We start from the raw sequence: 25,896 nt of genomic DNA, 5'->3' as shown, positions 1-25,896 counted from the left end.
GTGACATGCACCAGCTGCTGACACAACCATCCATCACCTTATATACAGTCTGCGTGTCGGAATAAGGGAATGAAACTCCAACAACCTGTCAAGATTAGGCTCGGTTTTTAACTTTAATCACTCATGTCAAAGCACCCCTAAGTGGATGGTTGAGAGAAAACTCCAGCCAGGAAGACTGCAGTGGCAGCAGAGCTGAACTAAATCCCCCTTCCATTTAAAATATAGAAATCAATCCAGTTGCATTAGGGCTCGTCGACACAAGAGATCCTGTAAATGCTGAACTCACACAAAATGCCAGAGCAAGTCAGGCAGGATGTGCGGAGGGGAATAAACAGTTGACATTTTGAGCTGCTTCATTGAAGCAAATTCTTTGTTTTTATTTCAAAAGGGGCTGTGATTCTCTCCAACAAGTGTTGAGAGATTAAAGAATCCATCCCCCACTCTCAAAACATTTCTGGGCACTGAGTGCTGGTGGGATTTACCCCTACAAGCTGCTGACATCCTCACAGCACAATGGATGGATAGAGGAAATGGTGGAAAGAAGAGACGGGGATAAAATAGGAGGAAAAATATCCTGACAATAACCATGACATTGATCCACAAGAGGAAACTAATTGATGTAAATATCTTTAGATTTATCCTCAAAGTTTTGATTGATTGATGACCTCAGTGGTCTGGGTCCAGTGGTACGAGTCGTTGTCACAACTGAGACTTCCTTGGCTTATTCTGTGCCGTGTCGTGCCCTTCACTCTCCAAGTAACATTGCAGAACTGCCTTCCCGGCTGTTGGATTTCACTGTTGATCTCATTCGCCCACTCAGCCAGAGATGACTGTGCATGCTGGGACAGGGTGTGGTCACTGTCGCACGCAAACAGCTACTTGGAGCCACGGGTGAGAGCTGATTGTCCTGTGGGGACCAAAGGTGAGTGAGCTTCCCCAGATTGGACACGACAAACATCTTCAGCAGAGGTGGTACCCCTTCATGTCACCCCACACACCCTAAAACTTGTACAAATGGTATAAATATAGGAAAATGACAGTTCATTAAATTCCTTTTGACCTAAGAAGAGACAAGCTTCAATTATTGCAAGCAATCAATTGCCTGGCTGAGGTGACACGAAGTTTATTTAATTTATTTTATTTCGACATACTGTATAGTGTGGAACAGACCCTTCCAACCCAACAAGCTGCGCTGCCCAGCAACCCACCTATATTTAACCCTAGCCTAATCATACAACAATTTACAATGACTAAATTAACCTACTAACCAATACATCATCGGACCATGGGAGGAAACTGGAGCACCTGGAGATAACCCATGCAGTTCACAAGGTGAACCACAAGCTCCTCAAAGATGGCACCAGAATTGAATTCCAAACTCTGAGATGCCCCAAGCTGTATGTCATGGTAACTGCTACACTACTGTGGTGCTTAAAAAGTGTGTGGGGTCTTTCAGGACTTTTTGGTAGGCCTCAATCCTAATGATCTATTAGGCACTCCGTAAAGACCAATAAAAAGAAACAAGGTATAAGCAAGAGTGGTCATTGTTGGAAAATCATACTGGAGAGGTCGTAATGGAGGACCAAGGAAAGGTAAACCCAGTTTAGAAGTATTTTCCATTGGGCTTTACTGTGGAAGACACTACAAGTGTGACAGAAATTCAAGACTGTCAGGTGGCAGAAGTGGATGCAGTTGCTATTACAAAGGAATTGGTGCAGGATAGAGGGCTTCAGATTTTTAGATCATTGGGCTCTCTTCCAGGGATGATGGAGCCTATACAGAAGGGACGGTTTGCACCTGAACTGGGGCGGGGGACTAATATCCTAGCAGGATGGCTTTTTAGTGCTGCACAGAGAGGGGTTCAAAACTGGAGTTGAAGGGGGATGGGAACCAGAGTGCCAGAACAGATAGTAGAGTGGTTTTGGAGAAAGATGTTGTTAAGTCTACGTACAAGGTCAGGAATCAAAAGATTGAGGATGGTGGGACTAATGTTCTGAGCTTTGTATACTTCAATACAAGGTGTGTGGTAGGAAAGGTGGATGACCTTTCGGCATGGATCAGCATGAGAAATTATAACATTGCAGCCATTAGTGAGACTTGGTTGCAGGAGGGGCAGGATTGGAAACTTAGTGTTCCAGAGTTCCGTTGTTTTAGATGTGATAGAGCAGGGGGAATTAAAGAGGGAAGGGTGGCATTACTAGTCTGGGAAAATGTCAGGGCAGGGCTCAGTCCTCACCTGGTGAGGCTTTATACAAAGAGCCGAGGAATAAGAAAGGTATGACCATGTCAATGGGATTATATTTTAGACCACCCAACCATCTGTGGGATTTAGAGCAGCAGATTTGTAGGGAGATTGAAGACTTTCAGGAAACATAAGGTTACATAAGGTGATATTAACTTTCCACATATTGACTGAGACTCCCAGACTGTAAAAGGGCGAGATGGGGAAGAGATTGCCAAATGTGTTGAGGAAAGTTTCCTTATTCAGTAAGTAGAAAGCAAAACTAGAGAAAGTGCAGTACGAGATCTCCTATTAGGCAATGAGACAGGGCAGGTTTTAGATGTTTCTGTAGGGGAACACTTTGCATCTAGTGATCAGAATGCCATTAGTGTCAAGGTGTCTTGTAGAGCCATGGCTTATTTTGGTCAAAAGCCATTTCTGTCATGTTGATAGTGATTGGTTCATTTAAAGTTTGTGATGCTCTTCTCCCATCAGTTGGCTTGCGTGCCACGGCACCGAGTGTCCGGTTTCAAACACCTCGAGAGTATCAAGAGTAACACGTGCGAAAGGTTCTCTTCCTTTCCCTTTGCCCCTAGAACTGACAGGAAGGTATGCTCTATGCGTGCTTTCAACTTTTCCAAACAGATATTTAGCTATCTTGTGCTTTCCCAGCATAATGACAAATAAAGTCTTCTTGGGCTTCCAGCTGGGCACAGGTATCAATTTTAACCGATGTTTCAATGACAAACTCTGCCGTCTTCATCAGGGATGATGCTCTATCATCCCTGATGAAGATGGTAGAGTTTGTCTTTGAAACATCGGTTAAAAATCGATACTTGTACCAGCTGGAAGCTGGAGAAGAGTTTATTAGTATCTGTTTGTTGAATATTTATTTCTGTAGTTCGTATAACTTGGGGGAACTTAAAGGCTTGGTCGAATTTTCGTTATTGTTTGTAAATTAATGATTAAAATACTAATTTGCAGTCTGTGTTTTCTGTCTCACTCATCAAAACCATGAACCCACTTCCACATTACACAAGGTAATTATGGAAAATGATATGTCTGGTCCTCAGGCTGACATTCTAAATTGGAGAAAGGGCACTTTTGATGGCATCACAAAGGATCTGGCAAGTGTGGGCTGGGACAGGTTGTCTTCTGGCATTGCTGTATTTGGTAAGTGGGAAGCTTTCAAAAGTGAAATTTTGAGAATACAGTGTCTGTATGTTCCTGTCAGAATAAATGGCAAGGATGACGGGTTTAGGGAACCTTGATTTTCAAGATACTGAGGCCCTGGTTAAGAAAACGAAGGAGGTGCAGAGCAGGTACAGGCAGGCAGCAATAAATGAGGTACTTGAGAAGTATAATAAATGAGGTACTTGAGAAGTATAAGGAACACAAGAGGAGACTTAAGAAGAAAGTCAAGAATGCTAAAAACAGACATGAGGATGCTCTAGCAGACAAGGTGAAGGAGAATCCCCAAGGCTTCAACCAATATATTAACGGCAAAAGGATTGCAAGGGACAATATTGGTCCTCTGGAAGATCAGAGTGGTAATCCATGCATGGAATCAGACCAGATGAGGGAGATCTTAAATGGATTTTTTGCATTTGTATTCACTCAAATGACGAACACAAGAGTCCATAGATATGAGGCAATGCAGAAACAAGGTCATGGAACCAATACAAATGAAAGAAGAGGAGGTGTTTGCAATCTTGAGGGAAATTAGAGTGGATAAATCTTCAGGACCTGACAATATGTTCCTTCGGACCCTATGTGAGGCTAGTGCAGAAACTGCAGGTGCCCTCACATAGATATTTAAAGCATCCTTAGCCATGGGTGAGGTGGCAGAGGTTTGCAGGGTAGTTTTTTTTTAGCGTGTCACACCAGACAGTCAGCCATTCTTGTCTGGCGCATGATGACAGGATTGGTCTCCTTTCGGATTAACCAGGTCACAATATGAATGTTCTTGACTCAATCCTTTTTTTTAAAACGAGGATAATTAATGTTATTCCATTGTTTAAGAAAGGCTCTAAGAATAAGCCAGGAAGTATAGACGGGTGAGCCTGACATCAGTAGTGGGAATGTTATTGGAAGGTATTCTAAGGAATTGGATATATGAGTATTTGGATAGACAGGGGCTGATTAGGGAGAATCAACATGGCTTTGTGCATGGTAAGTTATGTGTAACCAATCTTATAGAGCTTTTTGGGGAAGTTGCCAGGAAAGATGATGAAAGCAAGGCAGTGAATGTTGTCAACATGGAATTTAGCAAAGCCTTTGACAAGGTCCTGCATGGAGGTTGGTTAAGATGGTTCAGTCGCTCACCATTGGATTAGATATCAGCTTTGCGGGAGAAGCCAGAGAGTGGCAGTAAATGGTTGCCTCTCTGACTGGAGGCCTGTGACCAGTGGTGTGCCATTGGGATTGATGCTGAGTCAGTTGCTGTTTGTCATCTATATCAACGATCTGAATGATAATGTGGTTAACTGGAACAGCAAATTTGTGGATGACACCAAGATTGGGAATGTACCGGACAGCATGGAAAACTATCAAAGTTTGCAGTGATATTGGGACCAGCTGGAAAAATGGGCTGAGAAAATGGTTTATGAAATTAGGTGACAAGTATGAGATGTTGCATTTTGGAAGGACCAAGCAGGGTAGATTTTAAACCTATGTAACTCATTTGCCTTCGTAACTCAATGTACTGAGTAGTGGTATTAGGATGTTATGTTGAAATTGTACAAGACATTAGTGAGGCCTGATTTAGAGTATCTCCTGAAAGGAAAGATATCATTTTACAAGGATGTTGCCAGGACTTGAGGACCTGAGTTCCCAGGAAAAGCTGAATGAGCTTGGACTTCATTCCCTGGAACGTAGAATAATGAGTGGTGATTTGACAGAGGTACACAAAATGATGAGAGGTATAGAGAAGCAGGATTTTTCCACTGAGGTTGGCTGGGACTACAACTAGAGGTAATCAGTTAAGGGTGAAAGGTGAAATGTTTAAGGGGAACTTGTATATCCTGTCCCTTAGATTAGCTTCCAATAACTTACCCACTACTGATGTCAGGTTTACTGGCATATAATTTCCCTGCTATCCTCCAATCCTCTGGCACTTCACCCATGGCTAAGGATGTTTTAAACATCTCTGCTAGGGCTCCAGCAATTTCTGCACTAGACTCCAACATGGTCCAAGGAAACACCTTGTCAAGCCCTGAAGATTTATCCACCCTAATTTGCCTCAAAACAGCAAACACCTTCTCCTCTGTAATCTGTACCGGGTTCATGACCTCACTGCTGATTTGCCTCAATTCACACAGAGATAGACTCCATTTAAGATCTCCCCCATCTCTTTCAGATCCACACGTTGATGGCCATTCTGATCTTCCAGAGGACCAATTTTGTCTCCTGCTACCCTTTTGCTCCTAATAGATCTGTAGAAGCTTTTGGGGTTCTCCTTCACTTCACGTCTGTTTCCAGCCTTCTTGATTTCCTTCCTTTGCATTTCTTATACTTATCAAGTACCTCATCATTCCTGTCTACCTTTACTTGCATGCATCTTCTGCTTAACAGGGCTTTAATATCTCTTGAAAACCAAGGTTCCCTAAACACGTTATCCTTGCCTTTTATTCTGACAGGAACTTACAAGCACTCTATTCTCAAAATTGCACTTTTGAAGGCCTCCCACTTACCAAGTACATCTTTGCTAGAAAGCCTGTCCAAATCCACACTTGTCAGATCCTTTCTGCTACATCAAACTTGGCCTTTCTCCAATTTAGAATCTCAGTCTGAGGACCAGATGTATTCTTCTCCATAATTATCTTGAAACTTATGGCATTATGATCACTCGCTGCAAAGTGTTCCCATACACAACGTCTGTCAACCACCCTGTCACATTCCCTAGTAGGAGATTTAATATTGTATCCTCTCTGGTTGGGACTTCTAAGTACTGATTAAAGAAAGTTTCCTGAACACATGTGACAAATTCTTTCCTATCCAGCCCTTTTACAGAATGGGAGTTCTAGTCAATATGTGGAAAGTTAAAGTCACCTGGTATCACAACCCTATGTTTCTTGCAACTGTCCGTAACCTCTCTACAAATTTGCTCCTCTAAATCCCACGATCTGCTGGGCGGTCTGTAATATTAAAGTTGTCATCCCTTTCTTATTCCTCAGTTCCACCCATACAGCCTCAGTAGACAAGCTCCCCATTCTGACCAGAATGAGCACTGCCGTGACATTTTTCCTGACTAGTAATGCCACCCCTCCTCCCTTAAACCCCCCCACTCTATACATCTATAACAATGGAACCCTGAAACACTGAGTTGCCAGTCCTGCCCCTCCTGCAACCAAGTCTCACTAATAGCTACAATGTCATAATTTCATCCATGCCCAAAGCTCATCTGCCTTTCCTAGATACCCCAGGCATTGAAATATACTCAGCTTAAAACATTAGTCCCACTTTTTATCGTTTATAGGCACCTTTCTCCATAACCACTCTGCTATCTGGTCTGGCACTCTGGTTTCCATCCCCTTGCAATTTATTTTAATGCCCCCCCACCCCCATGCACCAATAGCAAACCTTCCCACTGGGACACTCCAGTTCAGGTGCAAACCGTCCCTTCTGTACAGGAATTTCTTTGGCCAGAGGGTGGTGAATCTGTGTGTAATTCATTGCCACAGATGGTTGTGGAGGCCAAGTCACTGAGTATATTTAACGCGGCAGTTGATAGGTTCCCGATTAGTCAGGGTGTCAAAGGTTATGGGGAGAAGACAGGAGAATGGGGTTGAGATGCATAATAAATCAGCCATGACAGAATGGTGGGGGTGATCGATGGGCCAAATGCTCCTATGCTTAGTAGTCTTATGGCCCAAGAAATTTTCTATTAGGAAGGAAATTTCAGCAGGCACTCCTATGGATTTGACAAGCAGTGTCAAAGTGGTTAATATCACCCCCCACCCCCCCAAGGGCATTAGGAGTTTCAAATGGAGCAATAAAGATAAAGGTGGTGGTGGGAGGTACTTGGTAGCAAGGGGGGAAGCAGAGAGATAACAGGCTTAATTTAATAAATGTCATTTATTATAAGCATCTGATCTCAGTGTCTCATAATTGATTACAATGATCATGTAATCACCTCACCTCTTGCTAACCCACTGTTCTCTTAGACTTTGCTCAAAGCGCATTATAGTTGTTGAAAAGCAATGTGACACTTCTGTATTCAGCATGTGACGAGGAATCTCGACTGAAGAAATTATATTTCCATTCAATATAAATTCACTACCGCAGAACAATTCCCACATTCTAATCATGTAGAGATGAAGTTCCTGTGAATTAGGATATGGCATTCAATGGGGTAAAGTTTAGAATCTGCCCTTTCGAATGGTCTTGACCACATTTCTCTCACCCATTGCCCAACTGAGATATCGCTGCCCCGTTTCACGTAGCTTCAGGCAGAGTCTGGTTTTTCCTGAGCTATGATGACATCATAGCTTTTCCCTTTATTGATCACAGTGCTCGAGGTTGGACTTAATCAAAAGGCAATTGATTGTGGCCATTAATCCATAACGAAAATGAGAGAAGCAGACCAAACGAAACAGAAGAGTAGACAGCATCGTGTGGAGTATCTGAAATATGGATTTATACCAGCAGCAAGCAACCAACAGCAGCCAATGCGTCTGTTGTGTGAAAAAAGTTTTTTTTCAAATAAGGCAATGAAACCATTCAGGCTCTTTAAACATTTGAAGAGAATACACTCTGATAAAGCAAACAAGAACTTGGCTAATTTTCAGTCACTTTGTGAAAACCTTCAGAAATGGAAAACACTTCAAATCATGTTTGCCAGCACTTCACAACGACACTGCACTCAAAATAGGTTACAAACTGTGCTAGAATAGTGCTTCAAACAGTTATAGCTGATGGTATGACAGTGGTGGGGCTCATTACCTACAACGAGATGGCCTACAGAAAGGAGAGAGAAGAGCTCGAGTCCTGGTGCAAGGTAAATAATGTCTTCTTTAATGTCAACAAGACAAAGGAGATGGTTATTGACTTTAGGAGAATTCACTCCACTCACAACCCCCCCCCCCCCTTACATCAGTAGTACAGCAGTAGAGACTGCAAGCAGTTTCAAACTCCTTGGAGTCCACATCACACACAATCTCTCATCATACACATTGTGCACAATCAAGAAAGCTCACCAACATCTCCACTGTCTGAGGAGGCTGAAGAGAGCATCCTAACAAGCTGATATGGAAACTGCACTGTAGCAGATAGAAAGGCTCTACCATGCATTACTAGCACCAGCCTACCCACCAAAGACATATATACAGAACGGTGCTGGAAACAGGCTAGAAACATCAGAAAGGATCCTGCACACCCTGCTCATGGACTGTTTGTCCCACTCCCATCTGGGATGTGGCTACCTAGCATCCATAACAGGACCACCAGGCTCAAAAACAGTTACTTTTCCCAAGCATTAAGATGGACCAACACCTCCACCCACTAACTCCACCACTAATATATTATTTCCCATTAGCCCAGTGTCAATTTATGGGCATACAATCAATCTATTTATACAAGCTATTTTATGGATTTATATCTGTTCTGTGTTTTTTTTTAATTATTATTGTGTTCTTCACCTCTTGTCCTTTTTTGTGCTGCATCAGATCTGGATGAACTATTTTGTTCTCCTTAGACATGCGTACAGGAAATGACATTAAATAATCTTGAATTTCATTGTTCATTGCTAAATCTGTAAAGCCCCGTACAACTGGAGATGAACTGATTCTGTCAGCTGTAAGGGACGCTCTGAGTACGGTTTTGCAGAAGTGATCAGACCAGATAATTAAAGTGACTGCACTCAGTCACAACACAGTTCAAAAGACAAATAGATGGAAGGTCTGAGATTGTGGAAGACACATTCTGCAACATACTTAGAATCTGCTCTGAAGTTGGATGAGTCGACTTTTCCAGGCAATAAATTGTTGCTTCTTGGTTATGTTCATGCCATAAAAGACGAAAGCATGGTTCAAAAGTTGTTACTTGCTAGAGGACTAGAAGCTGATACAATGGGGGAACCAGTATTTCAGGTTGTTGAGCAATTCTTCCAAAGAGAAAGACATTCGGCTCAACAATATTCTCACTTGTGCAACAGACGGGGCACCATCAATGACAGGACACCACTGTGGGGTTATTACTTTCTTGAGAAAAGCTGTACCTAACACATTTACCGTTTACTGAGTAATTCACAGATAATATCTTTCCACAATAAACCTAAGTGATCAGTTGTGCAAATCATTAAGTACTGCAATCTCAGTGGTAAATAAAATTCTATTTCGAGAACTTTGTATTGAGAATGATGAATAGTTTGAATACCCGCTGTTGCACCCAGAGGCCAGATAGCTCTCAAAAGGAAACTGTGCAAGATGATTTTATGTGATTTTTTTTTAAACTCTGATAAAATTCTTTGAAGACTCATTGCTTCACTCAATAATCAAGTCAAGAATATAAGGCTTCTTTGCTTCATTGCTTCTTTGTCAGAATGGTTCACAAAATTTAATGAAATCAATCTTCAAATTGCAATGAAATGATGTGAACCTTTTCTAAGTCAAATCAATTGTCTCTACATTTCTGTCCAAGTTAACCCTATTTAAAAACAACACTGGCTCTCATGACCTCTTCCAATTTCCAAGTCTTTCAAGAGTTGGAAGAGAAAGATGATGATCTTCAAATATACTCCGCCCACCTGTGCGAGCTGCATAAAGACATGTCAGAGAGATTTCAGGTTCACCTCTCGATCCAAATTCCAGATACAATCAGGTAATAAATTCATTCCTGAACACCTGTAATGTGGAATTAACAGGAAGAATGGAGCAAGAACTGATCTCGCTACAAAACCATTTTGAGATGAAGCCAAGGTTCAAAAAAATCATATCAAGACTTTTGATTGCAGAAAGAAATCTCTGAACACTTTCCTGCACTGTGGAAAAAGGCCAAAATGTTCTTTATTGCCTTTCCAACATCGTATTTAATGGAGTGCAGTTTCAGTGCATCTGCCCAACTTCTTTCAAAGCCACGAGAAAGACGGCAAATTTACTGAATGTGATCTGAGACTCCTGAGTGAAATTCAGCTCAATGTTGAGAAGCTGATCATCACTACACGAAGCCATCCATTTCATTGAAAGGTGAAAGAGCAATGAAGCAGTAAGCAGTTGGATTATTAATGCATGATCTAAAATTGTTGATGAACATTGTTTTAACTGTATTAAATAAAGAAATTTTTTTTGGTAACTTTGTAGATATAACCATATAACAATCACAGCACGGAAACAGGCCATCTCAGCCCTTCTAATGAATAAATTTTGCAAATATTTGACACTGCTTTGAATTTGTAGTTCCTATTTTCTTTCACTCTACATTGTAAATCAGAATTCTTTATAGTTTTTAAGTAATGGCCAGAAAGGGAAAGGGGGTTGCTGGGGATGTGGTCTGGAAGGGGGCAGTAACCCAAAAGAGTTTGGGAATCACTGCTTTAGATGAAGGGAGAAAGGAAAACATAATAACCTGTCATCCCAGAATAAAATAAGACCTTCACTTTCAGAGGAATACAAATAAATCCTTGCCTACTTGGCAATCTCTGAGATTATCAATAACGTCGTAAGTGCCTGTCGACACAGAAATTGCATCTCAGAGTTATTTCCCTTTAATTCACTGGAATTTGTCCTTTGGTTCTGACAACCTAGCTGGAGATCTACCAGAGGAGATGGCCAAATGGGATTTCAGTACAGCGATGAACTATTACAAACAATATTTGTTCTGTTTTTGTATAAACCACATGCCTCAATAGTAGCATACTCACTGAAAGGCAACATCATGCTCCATCTCAGAATGAGGGGGGAATGAAATTGGGATTAAGGTAGGATTAGTGTAAATAAGGTGAGGATAGTTTGCGCAGACTCAGTGGACCGAAGGGCATTAGAACCGGAATTGTCATATATACTGAGGTAAAGCAAAACACTTGCTTTGCATTACTGCTCATACAGATCAAATCATTACAACAGTGCACTGAGGCAGAACAGGGTAAAACAATAACAAAATGTAGAATAAAGTGGAGAGAAAGTGCAGTGCAGGTAGACAAAAATGTGTAAGGTCATAACGAGTTAGACTGCGAGGTCAAGAGTCCATCCTTTTGTACTAGGGAACTGGTCATCGGTCTGCTACCATGAGGTATAACTCTTTGATTCAAATGCTAAATCTAGGCTAGCAGTCCAGTGCGGTACACCAGAGTGTTATGCTGTTGGCAACACACTGTTCAGATGAGATATTGAATCAAGGCACTGTTTATCTTCTTGGACTATCACTCAAAAAGGCAAAAATTATACCAGTGAATGAGAAGAATAATTGAGCTGCCTTAATTCAGATTCAGATTCAGATTCAGTTTATTGTCATTTAGAAACCACAAATGCAATGCAGTTAAAAAATGAGACAACGTTCCTCCAGAATGATATCACAAAAGCATATGACAAAACAGACTACACCAGAAAATCCACATAATGTTTGGCAATCCCCAATCCAGAGTCTGGAGAGGCTGCTGCGTATTAATATCGCGCTACCGTATTAGCACGTTCCCCAGAAAGGAGTTCCAAATCCACCAGACAAAACAAGACCAAAAGCTAAAGCTACAAGACCTGCACAAAACCACATAGTTACAACATATAGTTACAACAGTTCAAACAATACCAGAATTGATAAAAAAACAGACTATGGGCACAGTAAAAATAGTCCAGAGATGTTAAAGGACTATAAGTTCAAAAGAAATCACCACACAGTTTCCACAAGTCCCCAGGGTCCCGACAGACTCGCCATCCCACGCCGGCGACAGAAGGGAATACCCCCGTTATGGACTTCCATGGCGCTGCCTGACTCAGCCTCGCAGACGCAGCACACAACGAAAGCTCCGTCGAAACCAGCCTCGCAGACGCAGCACATGCCGAAAGCGACCTGACCGCAGCGGACTCCGAGTCCGTCGAACCGCCGAGCCGACGACCATCCCCTCCGGCACAGCTTCTCCGAGCACCACCCTCTGCCAAGCGTATTAAGACGGCCCCACCAACGGCCATCGGCAACGCTACCCAGAGGACTGGAGGACTGTTCTTCCCAGCAGAGTCCCGGACCTCACAGCAGCAGCAGCAACGAAGAAGGTCTTCTTGGAGATTTCCCGATGTTCCTCCATGCTCCCACATCCGTTTTCAATCGATTATGATTGCGCACGGCACTCCACTTCACAAATAACATATAATCAGCTCCGGAGTGGCCGCTGCAAGCTGCGTCGCGCTGCCATCTTGGAATTCTAATTAATGACTATCGAAGCACTCATATCTACAGTGATGAAATGCTTTGAGAGGTTGGTCATGACTAGATTCAACTCCTGCCTCAGCAAAGACCTGGACCCATTGCAATTTGCCTATCGCCACAATAGGTCAATGGCAGATGCAATCTCAATGGCTTTAGACCACCTGGACAACACAAAGACCTACGTCAGGATGCTGATCATCGACTATAGCTCAGCATTTAATACCATCATTCCCACAATCCTGACTGAGAAGTTGCAGAAATTAGGCCTCTGTACTTCCCCCTACAATTGGATCCTCGACTTCCTAACCAGAAGACCACAATCTGTGCGGAATGGTGATAATATTTCCTCCTCACTGACGATCAATACTGGTGTACCTCAGGGGGGTGTGCTTAGCCCACTCTCTGTGGGCTAAGTCATAGTCATACCCATGACTAATTGGCTAGGCATAGCTCAAATACCATCTATAAATTTGCTGATGATACAACCATTGTTGGTGGAATCTCAGACAGAGATGAGGGGGCGTACAGGAGCGAGATATGCCAACTAATGGAGTGGTGTCACAGCAACAACCTGGCACTCAATGACAATAAGACGAAAGAGCTGATTATGGACTTCAGGAAGTGTAAGGCAAAGGAACAGATATTAATCCTCATAGAGGGATCAGAAGTGGAGAGAGTGAGCAGTTTCAAATTCCTGGGTGTCAAGATCTCTGAGGACCTAACCTGCTCCCAACATATCGATAAAGCTATAAAGAAGGCAAGACACCAGCTATATTTCATTGGGAGTTTAAAGACATTTGGTATATCAACAAAAACACTCAAAAACTTCTATAGAGGACTTCCGGTAAGATGGCGATTGTTTAGTCGCTCCGAACTTTTGCTCCGTCATTCTTCCTATCTTTGCACTATATGTCTCCCTTCTTAAACCTTAGTTAGGTATTTTATTAGTTCTCTTTTATCTGCCTGCGAACACATCTAACTTATAATGACTACCAAAAGTACTAAAACCAGGAAAAAGGAAACTTCTACGGCTTTGTCGGCTGACATTCTCGCTGTTTTGGAACAACGACAAGATACTTTAATGGATTTTAGAACTGAATTTAGAACTTCTTTCAACCAGCTGGATTTAAAATTGGATCAGATTAATGCTAGTGTGGATGAACATGCTGAACATTTATCTCGCATTGCCTTAACTTCTGAAGATTTACAACGCCGTGTTCAATATCTTGAAACTCTCTGCTCCAGCCTAGAGGAGAAGAATAGTAAACTTTTTTCCAAAATGGTGGATCTTGAAAATCGGAGCAGACGTTGCAATCTATGAATTCTTGGTTTGCCAGAGGCCACCGAAAAGGGCTCTCCGGTTGAATTTTTTTCTGATTTTCTCTGTGAGATTTTCGGGAAAGAATTTCTTTTGACTCCACCTGAGCTTGAAAGGGCTCACAGGATGTATGTTCCCCGTGCAACTCTGGGTTCCCGTCCACGGCCGGTCCTTTTATGCTTTCATCAATACCAGGTGAAAAACCGTTTGATTATGGAGGCACGCCGCAGAGGTACTTTTGCTTTTCAAAACACGGTCATTCGTTTTGTGGAGGATTTTGCCCCCCAGGTTCTGAAGATGCGTGCTGAGTTTAAAGGTGTAATGAAAGTGCTTTTTGATCGCGGATTCAGACTCTCTCTCCGAAATCCAGCCGATCTTCGAATTACGCTTACTACTGGAGATTATAAGTGGTTTAAGTCAGTGAAGGAGGCTGAGGCATTTGTTGGAAGTCTTCCGGCCACCCCGTCTTCTTCAGAACCGGCCTGACCTTCTAAAATGGTTGATAAGTACCTCTCGAAGTAAAAATACTTTTTCCAGACTCAGACTTTACTTGAATAATTCAGAGATTATCTATTGAAACTCTAAGGGCTGTAGTCAATCTCTCCCTGGACTGGGTGCATTTTTTCTAAATAGATAATCTGAGTTTAATGTTTCCCTGCGGACGTTTAGATGTTACTTGTGTAATCTATTTTATTTTGTATAACTTTATCTATAGGGATCTACAATTGACTTTAACTTGTTTTGGAGGTTTGGAGTTTTTATTGAAGGCCTCCCTGTTGGTTGATTCATAGTTTCAGTTTCACTTTTTTTTCTGTAAATGGTTGATAAGTACTCTCTTTGAATTTATAATTTCCCCCTTTTCTCCCTCCCTTTTTTTTCTTTCAATCTTTTATAACTTTTCGTGGGTAGGTTAGTTTTAGTTCTCTTCTGATTTTCTTTGTATTAAGTTTTATACTTCTGTTGAAGTTGTTCCTATTTGTAATTCTGTTTTCTAGTGCATAAATTGGTTATTATTTGCTATATTATTTATACAGAACTTTTGTTAACGACACAGAACTGGAAGTCAAATTTGGGTTAATTTTTTTGGTAAAGCTAGCTGCTTTTTTAGGTAGCCATCTAGTTTTGGGTTGCGAGGATGGGGTGGATTCTCCAGTTCCAACACTACTCACTGTTTCTTTTGTTTTCCTCTGTTACTCAGGACATGTCTCTGTTTTGATTCTACGGAACTATGTTTACATTTTTGCTCCCAGACTGTTATTGTACTGCTTGATTTTTTATACGCCTGCTACCTTCTATGCACTAACAATTGATAATGGTTAATACACTTAAACTTGTGAGCTGGAATGTAAAGGGATTGAATCACCCTGTTAAAAGAAGGAAGGTATTCTCAAATATTAAACAACTCAAAGCTGACGTTGCTTTCCTTCAAAGAAACTCATATTCATAGTTTTGATAACTCCCGGCTTTTGTCAAAGTGGGCGGTCAGCATTTTCATTCATCCTTTGCCGCCAAAGCTAGGGGGGGGTCTCCATCCTTATTAACTCAAATATTCCTTTTGAACTCCATAATAAGATAGCTGATACAAATAGCTGTTTTATTATTGTTTCTGGTAAATTATATAATATTAAAGTTGTACTACCAAACCTGTATGCTCCCAATTTTGATGATGTTAATTTTTTTGAACATTTTTTCTCCTCACTACCAGATTTAAACTCATACTCTCTCATACTGGGTGGCGACTTCAATTGTTGGTTAGATCCTAATTTGGATCAATCGTCCTCTGTTACTAGACTACCTACTAAATCTGCCTTAGCTATTCACTCTTTTCTCTCTAATTATGGTATCTCTGATATATGGCGTTTCCTTCATCCTACTGAGAGAGATTATTCTTTTTTTTCACATGTTCACCATACCTTTACTAGAATTGACTACTTTTTACTCGATAATCAACTTATTCCATTTGTCTATTCTTGTGATTATCAGAGTATACTGATTTCTGACCATGCCCCAATTACTTTGTCTTTAAGTTTTCCTGGTCTCCCTCAGAGGAATAAACACTGGCATTTTGACACGACTTTATTATCGGATGATGATTTTCTAAAATTTATTAAGGATCAGATAGCCTTTATTTTAACACCAATACATCATCTGAAATGTCATCCCAGATTGTCTGGGATGCCATGAAAGCATATCTGAGGGGTCAAATAATCTCCTATACAGCAAATCTTAATAGAAAGTCCTGTGTAGATCGATTAGACCTCATTAATCAGATTAAAGAATTGGATCAACTGTATGCTCAAACTAAGAATCCTGAATGATACAAGAAGCGTGTAGAACTTCAAACTAAATTTAATCTTCTGTCTACTCAACCTGTCGAACGTCAACTTCTTGAAAGTAAGAGTCGCTTTTATATTCATGGTGACAAATCTGGTAAATTTCTAGCCAATCAGCTGAGGCGTTCCAAAGCTAAACAACATATTACAAAGATCCGGAAGGAGAATGAAGACTTTACATCGGATCACTTAGAAATCAATGACGCATTTAAAAATTTTTATTCTCGACTTTATTCCTCTGAATCTCTGAATAAGAATATCTCTGTTGATCATTTTTAAATAATCTGAATATTCCTTCGCTTTCATCTGATTTTAAAGCTAAACTTAATGTGCCTATATCATCAGAAGAAATATCTTTTGCAATTTCTGCATTGTCTTCAGGGAAATCTCCCGGACCTGATGGGTTCCCCGTAGAATTTTATAAATCATTCTCTTCACTTCTTTCTCCTCAGTTATTCTCAGTATTATCTGACTCGTTTAATTATGATAAATTGCCACCCTCTTTTAATGAGGCATCTATTATTCTTTTATTAAAAAAGGGTAAAGACCCAACAGAGTGTTCCTCATATAGGCCGATTTCTTTGCTTAATGTTGACATTAAAATCCTGGCCAAAGTTTTGGCTTACAGATTAGAAACTGTTATTCCTTCTATTATTTCTGATGATCAAACTGGTTTTATTAAAAACCGTCTTCCTTTTTTTAAACATTCAGCATTTATTTAACATTTTATATTCACCTCCAACTGGGATTCCTGAATGTGTTATTTCCCTCGATGTGGAGAAAGCATTTGATCATATAGAGTGAAACTACCTTTTTGCAGTTTTAGAAAAATTTGACTTCGGTCAAAGTTTTATCTCTTGGAATTGCTATATTTGTGTCCTACTGCCTCTGTTTTGACTAATTTTCAGAAATCCCAGTTATTTAACCTCAAACGTGGCACCCGTCAGGGATGCCCTTTAAGTCCCTTTCTCTTTGATTTGGCTATAGAACCTTTGGCAATAGCATTTCGAAACTGTCCTGAATTGACCAGGATTTGGAGAAGGGGTGTTGAGCATAAAGTTTCTCTTTATGCTGATGATTTATAACTTTTTCTTTCAAATCCGTCTACATCCTTACCTCCAATGTTTTCACTTCTTGATCAGTTTAGCCAGTTCTCTGGCTATAAACTTAATTTACATAAGAGTGAACTTTTCCCAATTAATAAAGAAGCACAAGAATTAACATTCCGTGATCTCCCTTTTAAAGTAGTTCATAATCAATTTACTTATCTTGGAATTACAGTCACAAGGAAGTTTAAAGATCTTTTTCGTGAAGATTTTGCCAATCTTTCATATACAATGTAACAGAGTCTGTTACAATGGTCACCTCTATCTATGTCTTTGGTAGGTCGTATTAATGTTGTTAAAATGTATGTTCTCCCTAAACTTTTATATTTATTTCAATCAATCCCAATTTTTATTCCTAAATCTTTTTTTGATTCCTTAGACTCTATTATTTTGTCATATCTGTGGAAGAATAAGCGCTCTAGAATTAATAAAGTTTATCTCCAAAAATCTAAAAAAGAGGGTGGCATGGCTTTACCTAACTTTCGTTTATATTATTGGGCAGCCAATATACGTTGTGCTACCTTTTGGTCTTTTTTCCATAGCCAACCCGAGTGCCCTAATTGGGTGGCAATGGAGTTGAGCTCCACTAAAGATTTATCTACTTCTGCACTTCTTGGCTCTGTACTCCCTAGTAGTTTGTCCAGATTAATTGTTAATCCTCTTGTTAGACACACTTTGCGTATATGGGCTCAGTTTAGGAAATTTTATGGTTTCCATGGTTTTTCCTTTTCTAGCCCTATCTTACATAATCACCTTTTTTTTTTACCTACTACGTATGATTCAGCATTCCATGATTGGTATAGGAAGGGCATTAGACATTTTGAAGATCTTTTTATTGATAATCGCTTCACATCTTTTCAACAGCTCTCTGCTAAGTTCAATCTGCCCAATGCTCATTTTTTTAGATATCTCCAACTTAGACACTTTATCAATCCTTTAATCCCTAACTTCCCTGAAATGCCTGAGAAAAATGTTATGGATTTCTTTCTTTCTATTAATCCACTAGGTAAAGGTTTAATATCATTTATTCGTGATAAATTAGCATCCTTACAAAGTGCCCCTGTGGATAAAATTAGAATGGCTTGGGAGCATGATTTAAATATCTCCCTATCTGATGAGACTTGGGACTCGATTCTCAAATTGGTTAATTCAACCTCTCTTTGTGCTCGCCATTGCCTTTTACAGTTTAAGATTGTTCATTGAGCCCATATGTCTAAATCTAAACTATCTCGTTTTTACCCTAATATTAGTCCTTTTTGTGATAAATGCAAAAGGGGCGAGGCCTCTCTCATTCATATGTACTGGTTTTGTCCTAGCTTGGAGAAATTTTGGAAAGATGTCTTCATAACGTTATCGTATATTCTGTATCACCACCTAGAACCTAACCCTTTAATTGCTTTGTTCGGTTTTTTGGGTGAGACAGATTTACGTCTGAGTTCGACTAAGTGTCGAATATTATCTTTTGCTTCTCTCCTGGCTTGGCGTTTAATCTTCCTTAGATGGAGAGATGTTGCCCGCTCACGCATGCTCAATGGCTTAATGATATTATGTCCTGCTTAGACCTTGAAAAAATTCATTACTCAGTTCTTAATTTGGATATAAAGTTCCATAAGGTCTGGGGACCTTTTATTGAGTACTTTCATAACCTTCCTCTTAACTAAGGTTTTTTTTCGGTCCCTTGCTTTCAGCTCCTTTTTTTTAGTAGTAGGCATTAATATCTTCTGGTGCTAAGCGTATTTACAGTTTTGGGGGTTTGATGGTCCTGATTTATATTCTCTATGTAGTGTTATGGTTGGTCTGGAGTTCTTTTTTTGTTGCGGGGCTTGGGGAGGATACTAATTTTACATGTCTTCAACTTGGGTGCTTTCTCAATTATCTTTTTTTGTATTATATTATTATTGTATGTTTATTTTTGCACTGTATTAATGTTCTTCATTTTGATCTGGTTTTTTTTATCTGTAGCGATGTAGAAAATGTATAAAAAAACTAATTAAAAAAAACTTCTATAGATGTTCTGTGGAGAGCATTCTGACAGGCTGCATCACCATTTGGTATGGGGGGGGGGGGGCTACTGCACAGGGCCGAAAGAAGCTGTAGAGGGTTGTAAATTTAGAAGGCTCCATCTTGGGTACTAGCCTACAAAGTATCCAGGACATCTTCAAGGAGTGTTGTCTCAAAAAGGCAGCGCCCATTATTAAGGATCCCCAGCACCCAGGGCATGCCTTTTTCTCACTGTTACCATCAGGAAGGAGATACAGAAGCCTGAAGGCACACACTCAGCAATTCAGGAACAGCTTCTTCCCCTCTGCCATCCAAGTCCTAAATGGACATTGAACCCTTGGAAAGCACCTCACTTTTTTAATGTATGTTATTTCTGTTTTGCATGATTTTTAATCTATTCAATATATATATACTGTAACTGATTTACTTATTTATTTTTACTTTTTTTTTGTATTGCATTGAGCTGCTGCTGCATGACACATGCCAGCGGTAATAAACCTGACTCTGATTCTACGGATTTCTTGTATGAAGAGATGGGCTCTTGACATCGCAATCTACAGAATCTTATATTTGATTGTTTACCTGCTCTGCATTTTCTCTACAGTTTTTGCACTTTATTCTGCATTGTTATTGTTTTACCTTCTTCTCACTTTATACACTGTGTAATGATTTGATCTGTATGAGCAGCATGCAAGACAAACTTTTCACTGTAACTTGGCACATGTGACATTGATAAAATAATGTCTATGATGTTTATCAGGTGTCCCTTGGCACAATTTTGAAGGCAAGTGTATAAAGATGTTTGTAACTGAGGAGATGGGTAGCTTTCTAATTTTTTTATTATTTAGAGATACATTTTGAGTTAGCAGGCCCTTCCAGCCCAACACACTTTAAAGTTCAAAGCTCGAAGTAACATTTATTATCAGAGTGCATATTTTTCACCATATACAACCCTGAGATTTTTTCTGCAGGCATACTTAGCAAATCTGTAGAACAGTAGCTATAAACTAAACATCAGAAACTGTTAACTGTAAAGTAACTATGCAAATGCAGATATAATAAATAGCAATAAATAATGAGCATGAAATAACAATATAACAGAGTCGTTAAATGAGTGTAGTTACCCCTTTTGTTCAAGAGCCTGATGGTTGACGGTTAGTAACTCTTCGTGAACCTGGTGGTGTGAGCCCTGGGGCACCTGTACCTTCTACCTGATGCTAGCAGCGAAAAACAAGCATTGCCTGGGTGGTGAGGGCCTTTGATGATGGAGGCTGCGTTTCTATGGCAACATTTCACGTAGATGTGCTCAATGTTTGGGAGGGATTTACCCGTGATGTAACTTTTGTAGGATTTTCCGCTCAAAGGCATTGGTGATGGTTACTCCAATGATTACTGGCTCATGAACCTCTGGTTTCCCACTCCTGAAGTCTACAATCATTTCCTTGGTCTTACTGACAATGAGTGACAGGTTGTTGTTATGACACCACTCAGCCAAGTTTTCAATGTCCCTTCTATATGCTGATTCATCACCTCCTTTGATACAGCCCACAACAGTGGTGTCATCAGCAAACTTGTATATGGTGTTGGAGCTGAACTTAACCACACAGTCACGGGTGTAAAGCGAGTAGAGCAGGGAGCTAAGTACACATCTCTGGAGTGTTGATGGAGATTCTGGAAAAAACGTTGCTGCCCATAACGCTGATGTGACCAATTAACCTACTTATCCATATACTTTTAGGATGTGGGAGGAAACTGGAGCACCCAGAGGAATTCCATGAGGGAGAACGTACAAACTCTGCTGCGTATGTGTGGAGGAAAAACAACAGTTTTACTGAGTCATATTACTGACGGTATGTACAGGGTAACTTACAGTGTGGGAGCTATGAACCAGGCCTGCCAAGACTAAATCATGTATCCTCAAATGCCCATGCCAAAATGAGAGTGCCTCGTGCATGGAGAAGGCCCAATCGCTTAACAGTGCAATTAATTAGCTTTGTGCACTTGCCACATTCTCTCAACTGATCTGATATGTTACAAACTCCTCACAGACAGCAGCAGAACTGAACCCAGGTCACTGGTGCCGTAACAGTGCAATGCTACGCTACCATACCACCCCGAGCCAATTTGGTCACATTCAGTACTTGGGGAGTTTCTGTTGTTCAAAGAATGAAGATCAACAACCATTGCTAACCGATGCGCCACTAGAGAAGCCTCGATCAATAAAGATTGAGCTACGAGACTGAAGATAATTCTCCACTTACCATTGGCTTTCAGATCTTTTATATCCTGGGACTCAGACTGAAATTTATTGACTGGGATTCGCAGGCCAACGTTGCGAGATTTCAGCTGCAGCAGCTTCTCAAATATCTTTTCACCCTGATAAAGAGCAGGTAAAGTCAGAGGAATGGCTTTCCAAATCTTACAAAACACGTCAGTCTCAATCCGGCACACCTCCTTTGCCCATGTGCAATTTTTCCTGTATTTATCCCATTTTTGTTATGTTTATATGTATTTCATTGTTATGAACCACCTGAGGTTGATCCACCTGGAGCAGACCAGGCAAGTCACATTGTTCACAAAGGAAAATGAACGCAGTCTCAGGGAGAATGTACAAATTCCTTATAGACAGCGGCAGGAATCGAACCCAGGACTCTACTGTGGTTATAGCTTTACGCTAACTGCTATGTCACCATGATGCATCCAAAGCAACAGTGTGTTAAACTCTATTATTTTACCAATTTGATATTTTTGGTCCATCCATTTCCTCGACCTACTACTTTCTATATTGCCTGCATTGAAAAGAGTGCAACAGTTCTGAGAAATAATTATTAGCAGTGGCTGCTTGTAATGGCTTGGCCTTTCACATTTATACCTCCTCGAGACCCAACACTGTTTCCATTGTAACACACACAAAATGCTGGAGGAACTCAGCAGCTCAGACAGAATCTTTGGAAAAGAATAAACAATCGACATTTCAAGGCCCTTCATTAATACTGGAAAGGAAGGGTGAGGAAACCAAAAGGGTGAGGGGACAAGATGAAGCATAAGCTGGCAGGTGACAGCTGAAGCCTGGTGAGTGGGGAGGTAGGATGAAGTGAGTTGGTCAAAAAGGTATGGGGCTGAAGGAGGAGGAATCTGATAGGACAGGAGAGTGGAACATGAGGGAAAGTGGAGGAGGGGAAGCCCCAGAGGGAGGAGATGAGAAGGGGTAAGAAAGGGAGTCAGAATGGGGAATACAAATCTGTTTCCAGTCTTGTCTCATTTCTACCCTCCCTCGCACGACACCGTTCATCTTTTTGCTGGTGCGGCCCTATAGAAAGTGAACTAAGACCCACCTGAGTCTTGCCTGCTGCTGCCTTTAATTTCCAGCCTGCAGTTTTTAAAAACATTCCTGTTTAGGAGAGAAAATTAGATCCCAGAAGATCGGCCAATATTAACCAGGTAGGTTTCTGCAGAGGTCAGAGCCTGCCAGTTTCACTGCTAGGATTCATTTGTCAGAGCTTAATGAGCTTATACGACACCACCTTTCTTAAAAAAAAGGGTCATGTTTTGACATCTGGCAATATTTGTGGATAACAATGTGCCAATGGTCATAATACTTGCAGAGGACGACGTCTGATAGTGGGATCTGTTGTGTCACTTACCCTGTGGGCAAATGAATGGTTGTGGTCCAGTTTCCCTTTCCTCAGAGCCCAATTAGAAGAGACAATGTCAACACTGTGCAGTGCAGTATCCAGCAAGTCCATCCATCCCTGGAACAGGGAGGTATGCCTGCTAGAGTTGTCGATGCCATCCAGGCCATCCGGAATGTTCTCCACAAGGTGGACCCTGAAGGAAAACGACAAACTGCTTCAGGACTTCTGCAGATGCGGGACTAAACAAAACTGCTTTCTTTTCTCTCACTCAAAAAATGAAAAAGCATTTCCATAAAGATGTTCCAACACAGTATGCACCAAATTTCAACCAGCATGCTTGACCGACATACAAATGAAAACAGAGCGGCACGGTAGCGTAGTGGTTAGCACAATGCTTTACGGTACCAGCAACCAGGGTTCAATTCCTGCCACTGCCTGTAAGGGAGCTTCTACAGGCATGTTTCCTCCCACAGTCCACAGACGTGCCGGTTGGGAGGTTAATTGGTCAGTGATTAGGGCAGGGTTAAATTGGAGGATTGCTGAGCAGTACAGCTCGAAGGGCTGGAAATGCCTATTCCACGCTGGATGCACACTCAAAAAACATCGAACATCAAATGCAGTGATCGTTCATGGCGCAGAACTGTCCCCTTGTAAATAGGCCCTTGAAACATAAAAACAGGCCCTTACAAATATTAAACATTAAAAAAAAAGAACTGAAGGAAGATGTCTAGAGCTTCAAAAGTAGCACTTAAGTATTGTGTTGTAGATACTGAGTGACAATATTACTGGAATGTGGGAAGCAAACTGTTGACTCAGTTACTCACCCCTACTGAAACCACTGGGGCGTCTGCTACGTTGTTATCCTGAGAAAGTGGTTTGGGTGGCAGGCAAAAGCCTCCAGGGTCCTGCTCAGCAGATAACCATCTTCAGGGTCCAGTTACACCCTTCACGAGGTGGTACGAGCAGGGAAACAGCAGTCAGTTTCCCTCTGGGGACAACTCAGTGAGAAGTCCACAGAAGCCAGAGGAGAATTGGGAAATAAAGAAAATGGAGGTCCTTCCTCACTGGTCACTGTTTTACCACCCCTGCTTATTCATTTCTGTGGCATCCAATAGATGTACAAAGCTGAGTACAATCTGCAGCCGTTTGGTACAACATTGTGGGCTGAAGGGCCTGTACTGTGCTGTAATGTTCTGTGTTCTGCGTAGAATCAGGTTTATTATCACCGCTTATTTGACATGAAATTTGTTATTATTACTCTCACATGATGTGAAATTTAATGTTCTGCAGCAGCAATACACTGCAGACATAAAATGACTAGAAATTACAAAATAATAGAACGAACAAAGAGGAATAATGATGTAGTGTCTACACGTTCATGGACTCTGATGGCAGGGGAAAAGAAGCTGTTCGTGAATGGTTGAGTGTGGGTCTGCAGTTTCCTGTACCTACTCCCTGAAGGTAGTGACAAGAAGAGGGCATGTCCTGGATGGTGAGGGTCATTAATGATGCCCCATTCTTGAGGCTGAAATACACTCCCATTTGTTTAGCTCCAGAGGCAAGCACAGTTTTACGTTTTATTTAAAACACACTTTTGTTGAATTAGGAGCATGAGGACTTCCTCTATTTCATTTCTTTCAACCCTCTCCACAGGTCAACATTTCATTCCATTGGAAGCACCCCATTTAATCCTCTCACTGCTGTTGGGATCCTGCTGTGTGCAAAATTCAGACGGCAAGTCAGTGTAGTGGTTAGCACAATGCTTTACAGTACCAGCGACCCAAGTTCCATTCCCACCGCAGCCTGTGAAGAGTTTTTACATTCTCCCCATGACCAAGTGGGTTTACTTCCACAGTCCAAGGACATACCGGTTAGTAGGTTAATTGGTTAATGTAAATCATCCCATGATTAGTCTAGGGTTAAATCCGGCATTGCTGGGCGGTGTGGACTGAAGGGCCAGATGGGCCTACTTCGTGCTATATCTGAAGAAATAAGTCAATAAATTAGCTACACATTTCCTTCAGTAAAGAGTGACTATGCTCCAAAAAATCATTCCTTGCCTATAACGTGCTTTGGGAATTCCACTGGAAACTAATATACTACTAAAATGGAAGTTCTTCTGTTCTCAGACCTTCTTGACTTACTGTAATCTTATATTGTCCTTTCAATAGCTCCAATTGGACAACGTGCCATAGAGACATAGAAAAGAGCAGGAGTGTGCCATTGAAACCTGCTTCAACATTGGGCATGACCTTGGCAAATCATCTACGAGTGCCCTGTTCCCCATTTCTCTTCATATCCCTTGATTCCTTTGGCACTAATCAGTTTTTTGCTTGTAGATATGCAAACTGAACTCATTGATAACAATCCAGGAGAGATCAGGAATAAGATGAGAGCAGGATGTTAAAATATGCCCCCTGTCTCACTCACCCAGAAGGGGTAGGGCTGATCACCACACCGAGACACGGTGACATGGTGGTCAGTGTAACGCTTTACTGTGCCATCGATTTACAATCAGTTTCAATTGCTGCTGCTGTCTGTAAGAAGTTTGTACATCCTCCCCGTGATCACAAAGGCTTTCCCAGCTGCTCCGGCTTCCTCCCACATTCCAAAGACATTAGTGTTAGGGTTGGTAGTTTTTGGGCATGCTGTGTTGGCACAGGAAGAATGGCCATACTTGACAGCTAACCCTAGCACGTCCACACACTCTGTTGGTCGTTGATGCAGGCTCACTGCACAATATATTTTGATGTATGTGTGACAAATAAAGCTAATCTTTATGATCAAAAGACTGATGGTTAGAAATCCAGTGGTTGTTTTATTTACCTGTGGGCTGTGGGGATCATTGACAAGACCAGCATTTATTGCCTGTCCCAAACTAAAACTGGTGGAGTCACCTACATAAACTGCTACTGCCCTTCTGATGGAC

General features: G+C 41.1%; 1 protein-coding gene across 1 annotated transcript in view; it reads right to left on the bottom strand.

Annotated features, from left to right (window-relative positions):
• The window catches only part of LOC132402451 (inactive phospholipase D5-like), a 172,018-nt gene that overhangs the window by 112,617 nt on the left and 33,505 nt on the right, over positions 1-25,896 (bottom strand). The window contains exons 3-4 of the mRNA XM_059985301.1: positions 22,977-23,160; positions 21,594-21,708 (exon numbers count right to left, since the gene is read on the bottom strand). Of these exons, the coding sequence (XP_059841284.1) occupies positions 21,594-21,708; positions 22,977-23,160 (299 nt within the window). The remainder of the gene's footprint in view (positions 1-21,593; positions 21,709-22,976; positions 23,161-25,896) is intronic.

The sequence above is a fragment of the Hypanus sabinus genome, chromosome 12 (assembly GCF_030144855.1).
Source record: "Hypanus sabinus isolate sHypSab1 chromosome 12, sHypSab1.hap1, whole genome shotgun sequence".
Classification (NCBI taxonomy): Eukaryota; Metazoa; Chordata; class Chondrichthyes; order Myliobatiformes; family Dasyatidae; genus Hypanus; species Hypanus sabinus.
The sequence above is the reverse complement of the archived record's forward strand: the minus strand, read 5'-3'. Positions and strand labels throughout refer to the sequence as shown.